Raw genomic sequence first — 8,850 nt, forward strand, 5'->3', positions numbered from 1 at the left:
ACTGTGACTGGTTGTGATGTCATGAAGCTCTGACATATAAAACGACTGTCGCTGGTTGTGATGTCATGAAGCTTTGACATATCAAAACGACTGTGACTGGTTGTGATGTCATGAAGCTTTTATATATCAAAACGACTGTCACTGTTTGTGATGTCATGTAGCTCTGATACATCCAAACGACTGTCACTTGTTGTGATGTCATGTACCTTTGACACATCCAAACGGCTGTCACTGGCTGTGATGTCATGAAGCTCTGACATATCCAAACGACTGTCACTGGTTGTGTCATGTCATGTAGCTCTGCCCTATCTGGAGCGTCGTCATTGGTTGTGATGGCATGTAGTTCTGCCCTATCTAGAGCGTCGTCACTGGTTGTCATGTCATGTAGCTCTGCCCCATCTAGAGCGTCGACACTGGTTGTCATGTCATGTAACTCTGCCCTATCTAGAGCGTCGACACTGGTTGTGATGTCATGTAGCTCTGCCCTATCTAGAGCGTCGTCATTGGTTGTGATGTCATGTGTATCTAGCGTCGTCATTGGTTGTGATGTCATGTAGCTCTGCCCTATCTAGAGCGTCGTCACTGGTTGTGATGTCATGTAGCTCTGCCGTATCTGGAGCGTCGTCATTGGTTGTGATGGCATGTAGTTCTGCCCTTTCTAGAGTGTCGTCACTGGTTGTCATGTCATGTAGCTCTGCCCCATCTAGAGTGTCGACACTGGTTGTCATCTCATGTAGCCCTACCCTATCTAGAGGGTCGTCACTGGTTGTGATGTCATGTAGCTCTGCCCTATCTAGATCGTCGTCACTGGTTTTGATGTCATGTAGCTCTGCCCTATCTAGAGGGTCGTCACTGATTGTGATGTCATGTAGCTCTGCCCTATCTTGATTATTGTCACTGGTTGTCATGTCATGTAGCTTTGCCCTATCTAGAGCGTCGTCACTGGTTGTGATGTCATATAGCTCTGCCCTATCTGGAGCGTCGTCACTGGTTGTCATGTCATGTAGCTCTGCCCTATCTAGAGTGTCGTCACTGGGTGTCATGTCATGTAGTTCTGCCCTATCTAGAGCGTCAACACTGGTTGTGATGTCATGTAGCTCTGCCCTATCTAGAGTGTCGTCACTGGTTGTGATGTCATGTAGCTCTGCCCTATCTAGAGCGTCGTCACTGGTTGTGATGTCATGTAGCTCTGCCCTATCTTGATTATTGTCACTGGTTGTGATGTCATGTAGCTCTGCCCTATCTAGAGCGTCGTCACTGGTTGTGATGTCATGTAGCTCTGCCCTATCTAGAGTGTCGTCACTGGTTGTGATGTCATGTAGCTCTGCCCTATCTTGATTATTGTCACTGGTTGTGATGTCATGTAGCTCTGCCCTATCTAGAGTGTCGTCACTGGTTGTGATGTCATGTAGCTCTGCCCTATTTTGATTATTGACACTGCTTGTGATGTCATGTAGCTTTAGGGGTCGTCACTGGTTGTGATGTCCTTGATATCTAGGGTCGTCACTGGTTGTGATGTCATGTAGCTCTGTCCTATCTGAAGCGTCGTCACTGGTTGTGATGTCATGTAGTTCTGCCCTATCTAGAGCGTCGCCACGAGTTGTCATGTCATGTAGTTCTGCCCTATCTAGAGCGTCGTCACTGGTTTTGATGTCATGTAGCTCTGCCCTATCTAGAGTGTCGTCACTGGTTGTCATGTCATGTAGCTCTGTCCTACCTAGAGCGTCGTCACTGGTTGTGATGTCATGTAGCTCTGTCCTATCTAGAGGGTCGTCACTGGTTGTGATGTCATGTAGCTCTGCCCTATCTTGATTATTGTCACTGGTTGTGATGTCATGTAGCTCTGCCCTATCTAGAGTGTCGTCACTGGTTGTGATGTCATGTAGCTCTGCCCTATCTAGAGCGTCGTCACTGGTTGTGATGTCATGTAGCTCTGCCCTATCTTGATTATTGTCACTGGTTGTGATGTCATGTAGCTCTGCCCTATCTAGAGCGTCGTCACTGGTTGTGATGTCATGTAGCTTTGCCCTATCTTGATTATTGTCACTGGTTGTGATGTCATGTAGCTTTGCCTTATCTAGAGCGTCGTCACTGGTTGTGATGTCATATAGCTCTGCCCTATCTGAAGCGTCGTCACTGGTTGTGATGTCATGTAGCTCTGCCCTATCTAGAGCGTCGCCACTAGTTGTGATGTCATGTAGTTCTGCCCTATCTAGAGCGTCGTCACTGGTTGTGATGTCATGTAGTTCTGCCCTATCTAGAGCGTCGTCGCTGGTTGTGATGTCATGTAGCTCTGTCCTACCTAGAGGGTCGTCACTGGTTGTGATGTCATGTAGCTCTGCCCTATCTAGAGAGTCGTCACTGCTTGTGATGTCATGTAGCTCTGCCCTATCTTGATTATTGTCACTGGTTGTGATGTCATGTAGCTCTGCCCTATCTAGATCGTCGTCACTGGTTGTCATGTCATATAGCTCTGCCCTATCTGGAGCGTCGTCACTGGTTGTGATGTCATGTAGCTCGGCCCTATCTAGAGTGTCGTCACTGGTTGTGATGTCATGTAGCTCGGCCCTATCTAGAGCGTCGTCACTGGTTGTCATGTCATGTAGCTCTGCCCTATCTAGAGCGTACATCTGACAGACATTATGCCTGGATTGTTTCAGATGTAGTGGGTTAAACCTGCTGTTGATAAGAGAGATAAACAAATAAACTGTACACTGAAAAAAACACACCAAAAACAAACAAGCAAACAACAAAACAAACCTATCGAACCATTTGTTACTGAACGTGACATCCTGCAGCTCTGACATCTCTAGCCAGCTGCATCTAGCTCTCACGTAATATGTGTCGACACATCTGGCCTGTCTGGATAGATGTCACTGAGTGTATCATCGTGTATCTATGACATATTTAGCGAGAGTTATCATTAAAGCTGAGATGTCAAGTAGCTTTGCCGACCGGTAATCCAGGCTAGAATTGACCTTCAGTACCCCATACTTGTCGTAAGAGGGATGAGGTGGTCAGGCTCGCTGATGATGTTGCTGCATGTCATGTTGTGTCCCAACTGTATATATTGATGTCCATGGTGTAAATCACTGGATTGTTTGATCCAGACTCGGTTATTTACACATCGCCGTTATATAGACGGAACATTGCCCAGCTCGTCACGCTGGAGACCAAGGTTCGATTCACAAAACGGGTCAGGATTTTCCACTACATCCGTGGAACTGCCCATGAACACTAGATTGGAAAACGCCGGAACACCTTAAAGTAAGGAAGCGTCAGTGGCTTCGTGGTTAAAGCGTTTGCTCGTCACGCTGAAGACCAGGTTCGATACCTCACATGGGTACAATGTGTAAACTCTATTCCCGGTGATATTGATATTGCTGGAATGTTGATAAAGGGACGTAAAACCATACTCACTCACTGAAAGCGAAGCGATACAATCTTCATGGTTTATCGAATTAGATGGCTGCGGGCGAGAGAAAGACCAATTGCAGCATGCAGATAAAAGAGTGAGTGAGTTTTGTTTTATGCCGCTTTTCAGCAATATTCCAGCAATATCTCGACGGGAGACACCAGAAATGGGCTTCACACATTTTACCCATGTGGGGATTCGAACCCGGGTCTTCGGCGTGACGAGCGAACGCTTTAACCACTAGGCTACCCTACCGCCCCTCAGGCAAATGAAGCCATTACATATCAGACTGAATACCTTTTCTTAGCCTGACACGATGGTTCAATGTTCCAACAATGGGTACCCGTGAAGATCCGGATTACGAACTTCTTAATCCCATTCTTAACACATTGGCTACGATCAAAGTTACGAAATCTTAGGGCTACGAACGTTGCGAGAATAAGACCCGGGTGTCTTCATTGAGTTTCACTTATCCATCCATGCGATTGCCTACCCGTGAATCTCCGGGTTAGAATTGATCCTCAGTAGCCCATGCTTGTCGTAAGAGGCGACTAAAGGGATCGGGTGGTAAAGCTCGCTGACTTCGTTGACACATGTCATCGTATCCAAATTGCGTAGATCGATGCTCGTGTTGTTGATCACTGGATTGTCTGGTCCAGGCTCGATTATTTACAGACCGCCGTCATATAGCTGTAATATTGCTGAGTGCGGCGTACAACTAAACTCACTCACAACAATGGGTTACAAAAAAATATACACATGTGAAGTTGCAGGTTTGATTCACGTCGATGATGTTGCAAACGATGTTGTAACGTATAACCAATCCAAAACAGCTTATTCAGTCAGTTCAACTATGAAGCCTTAGTCCCACGATTTAAATGTAACCCTTCTCACCAGTTCTCACTTGAAAGTTCCTCCCATAAGATTACACTGAGAAAGTAAGGCTTATGTATAATTATGGACAAAAGGTAAAGAAAAAGTACATCTGCCCTGCACTGTGACATGTTAATATGTATGACATATCTTGGCTGGTTTGTACATACATTTTTGTTATTGCGAAAGCGAAACTTCGTCTGACCCTGATGTGTTCCAAGATGAGTCACGTTTGATTTTCTCATAAACGGAAGATGAGCAAACTTGTTTGTAAAGGTGGTCTCGTTGGAGCACGTATCGATCACTAATGATTATATTATCAAATGTGAAGAATGCGGACCATATGCACTTAGATTAGAAAGGTATTTGTAACACTAAACAGTTTGCGGGTCATCCATTAGGGTCTATGACTCGTCATATCCGATAATGGACGTATCCTTGCCCTGTCACGTATGTGGGTGTTGTCGCACCGCCCGACCCCTTTCAAAAACACGTGCTTGCTGCTGCTTCATTCACACACATGTTCTGCTTGTTTCTCGGGCTCTGTTTAATGTACTTTGTATTACCTGGCGTTACACAGAACAAGATAGGTGGTCCAGAGGGTACATCCTCGGCCTCAAGGCTGACGCCGAATAGTTTCGCTGTTCTTACAAGGGTCCAAATTAGTTTACATCTTTAAAGACTTACTGGTACCGCCCTTGAGTGGAGCGGATGAGCCGCTTGAAGCATTATTCCAGCTATATCATGGCGGGGGATACCAGAAATGGGCTTCACACAGTATTCCCATGTGGGGTTCGAACCCGGGTGTTCGTCCTCTCGAGCGAAATTTTAACTACTAGGCTACCCCATCCCCATCCTTGTGTAGATTTTGGTGTAGTGAATACCTAAGGCTCTGGGTCCCTGTCTCATCTAACGTGATTGGAAGAATCATCGAACGTGATTGGAAGAATCATCGAACGTGATTGGAAGAATCATCGAACGTGATTGCATATTTATGTTATCAACTGACCGCAAACGTCCTCCCTGCACAGCAAGGTACAAAACCATGTTCAAAATGCACTAGATACACAAAGCAAAACCATTGTCGTGCTCCAGAGCAAGGTACATGCCCATATTTCACTTCAAGATACATGCCTATGTTTCACACCAAGGTACATGTCCGCTTTTCACAGCAAGGTACATGCCCATGTTTCACACCTAGGTACATGTCCATGTATCACACCAAGGTACATGTCCGTGTTTCACAGCAAGGTACATGTCCGTGTTTCACAGCAAGGTACATGTCCGTGTTTCACAGTAAGGTACATGTCCGTGTTTCACAGCAAGGCACATGTCCGTGTTTCACAGCTAGGTACATGCCCATATTTCACAGCAAGATACATGCCCATATTTCACTTCAAGATACATGCCTATGTTTCACACGCAAGGTACATGTCCGCTTTTCACAGCAAGGTACATGCCCATGTTTCACACCAAGGTACATGTCCATGTATCACAGCAAGGTACATGTCCATGTTTCACAGCATGGTACATGTCCGTGTTTCACAGCAAGGTACATATCCATGTTTCACAGTAAGGTACATGTCCGTGTTTCACAGCAAGGTACACGCCCGTGTTTCACAGCAAGGTACATGTCCGTGTTTCACAGCTAGGTACATGCCCATATTTCACAGTAAGGTACATGTCCGTGTTTCACAGAAAGGTGTATGTCCATGTTTCACAGACAGGTACATGTTTCACAGGAAGGTACATGTCCGTGTTTCACAGCAAGGTACATGTCCGTGTTTCACAACGAGGTACATGTCCATGTTTCACAGCAAGGTACATGCCCATGTTTCACAGCAAGGTACATGCCCATGTTTCACAGCAATGTACATGCCCATGTTGCACAACAAGATACATGTCCGTGTTTTACAGCAAGATACATGCCCATGTTTCACATTAAGGTACATGTCCGTGTTTCACAGCAAGGTACATGTCCATGTTTCACAAAAGAGTACATGTCCTTGTTTCACAGCTAGGTACATGTCCGCGTTTCACAGCAAGGTACATGTCCGCGTTTCACAGCAAGGTACATGTCCGTGTTTCACAACAAAGTACATGTCCATGTTTCACAGCAAGGTACATGTCCATGTTTCACAACAAGGTACATGTCCATGTTTCACAACAAGGTACATGTCCGTGTTTCACAGCAAGGTACATGTCCGTGTTTTACACCAAGGTACATATCCATGCCTCACAACAAGGTACATGCCTATGTTTCACAGCAAGATACATGCCTATGTTCCACAACAAGGTACATGCCCATGTTTCACAGAAAGGTAGATGTTTCACACCAAGGTACATGTCCGTGTTTTACAACAATGTACATGTCCGTGTTTCACAGCAAGGTACATGTCCGTGTTTCACAGCAAGGTACATGTCCGTGTTTTACAGCAAGATACATGCCCATGTTCCACAACAAGGTACATGCCCATGTTTTACAGCAATGTACATGCCCATGTTTCGCAGAAATTTACATGCCCGTGTTTCACAACAAGATACATGTCCGTGTTTCACAGCAAGGTTCATGTCCGTGTTTCACAACAAGGTACATGTCCATGTTTCACAGTAAGGTACATGTCCGTGTTTCACAGCAAGGTACATGTCCTTGTTTCACAGCAAGGTACATGTCCATGTTTCACAGCAATGTACATGTCCTCTTTTCACAGCAAGGTACATGTCCATGTTTCACAGCAATATACATGTCCATGTTTCACAACAAGGTACATGTCCGTGTTTCACAGCAAGATACATGTCCATGTTTCACAACAAAGTACATGTCCGTGTTTCACAGCAAGGTACATGTCCGTGTTTTACACCAAGGTACATATCCATGCCTCACAACAAGGTACATGCCTATGTTTCACAGCAAGATACATGCCTATGTTCCACAACAAGGTACATGCCCATGTTTCACAGAAAGGTAGATGTTTCACACCAAGGTACATGTCCGTGTTTCACAACAATGTACATGTCCGTGTTTCACAGCAAGGTACATGCCCATGTTTCACAACAAGATACATGTCCGTGTTTCACAGCAAGGTTCATGTCCGTGTTTCACAACAAGGTACATGTCCTTGTTTCACAGCAAGGTACTTGTCCGTGTTTCACAACAAGGTACATGTCCTTGTTCCACAGCAAGGTACAGGTCCATGTTTCACAGCAATATACATGTCCATGTTTCACAACAAAGAACATGTCCGTGTTTCACAGCAAGGTACATGTCCATGTTTTACAGCAAGGTACATGCCCGTGTTTTACAGCAAGGTACATGCCCATGTTTTACAACAAGGTACATGCCCATGTTTCACAGCAAGGTACATGTCCATGTTTCACAGGAAGGTAAATGCCCATGTTTCACGGCAAGGTACATGTCCGTGTTTTACAGCAAGGTACATATCCATGCCTCACAACAAGGTACATGCCTATGTTTCACAGCAAGATACATGCCTATGTTCCACAACAAGGTACATGCCCATGTTTCACAGAAAGGTAGATGTTTCACACCAAGGTACATGTCCGTGTTTTACAACAATGTACATGTCCGTGTTTCACAGCAAGGTACATGTCCGTGTTTCACAGCAAGGTTCATGTCCGTGTTTCACAACAAGGTACATGTCCATGTTTCACAGTAAGGTACATGTCCGTGTTTCACAGCAAGGTACATGTCCTTGTTTCACAGCAAGGTACATGTCCATGTTTCACAGCAAGGTACATGTCCGCTTTTCACAGCAAGGTACATGTCCGTGTTTCACAGCAATATACATGTCCATGTTTCACAACAAGGTACATGTCCGTGTTTCACAGCAAGATACATGTCCATGTTTCACAACAAAGTACATGTCCGTGTTTCACAGCAAGGTACATGTCCGTGTTTTACACCAAGGTACATATCCATGCCTCACAACAAGGTACATGCCTATGTTTCACAGCAAGATACATGCCTATGTTCCACAACAAGGTACATGCCCATGTTTCACAGAAAGGTAGATGTTTCACACCAAGGTACATGTCCGTGTTTCACAACAATGTACATGTCCGTGTTTCACAGCAAGGTACATGTCCATGTTTCACAACAAGATACATGTCCGTGTTTCACAGCAAGGTTCATGTCCGTGTTTCACAACAAGGTACATGTCCTTGTTCCACAGCAAGGTACAGGTCCATGTTTCACAGCAATATACATGTCCATGTTTCACAACAAAGAACATGTCCGTGTTTCACAGCAAGGTACATGTCCATGTTTTACAGCAAGGTACATGCCCGTGTTTTACAGCAAGGTACATGCCCATGTTTTACAACAAGGTACATGCCCATGTTTCACAGCAAGGTACATGTCCATGTTTCACAGGAAGGTAAATGCCCATGTTTCACGGCAAGGTACATGTCCGTGTTTCACAGTAAGGTACATGTCCGTGTTTTACAGCAAGGTACATGTCTGTGTTTTACAGCAAGGCACATGCCCATGTTTTACAGCAAGATACATGCCCATGTTTTACAGCAAGACACATGTCCGTGTT

The 8,850-nt window shown here is 45.1% G+C and overlaps 1 protein-coding gene across 1 annotated transcript; it reads right to left on the bottom strand.

Annotated features, from left to right (window-relative positions):
- Window positions 1-515: 515 nt before the first annotated feature.
- LOC124264941 lies at window positions 516-2,597 on the bottom strand. Its single transcript, XM_046699721.1, has 2 exons — window positions 1,508-2,597; window positions 516-1,378 (listed from the first exon to the last, which is right to left on the bottom strand). The coding sequence occupies exons 1-2, from the start codon at window positions 2,595-2,597 to the stop codon at window positions 516-518; spliced, it is 1,953 nt and encodes a 650-aa protein (XP_046555677.1).
- Window positions 2,598-8,850: the final 6,253 nt, after the last annotated feature.

The sequence above is a fragment of the Haliotis rubra genome, unplaced genomic scaffold (genome assembly GCF_003918875.1).
Source record: "Haliotis rubra isolate DU_JTF1 unplaced genomic scaffold, ASM391887v1 Scf950, whole genome shotgun sequence".
In the NCBI taxonomy this organism is placed as follows: Eukaryota; Metazoa; Mollusca; class Gastropoda; order Lepetellida; family Haliotidae; genus Haliotis; species Haliotis rubra.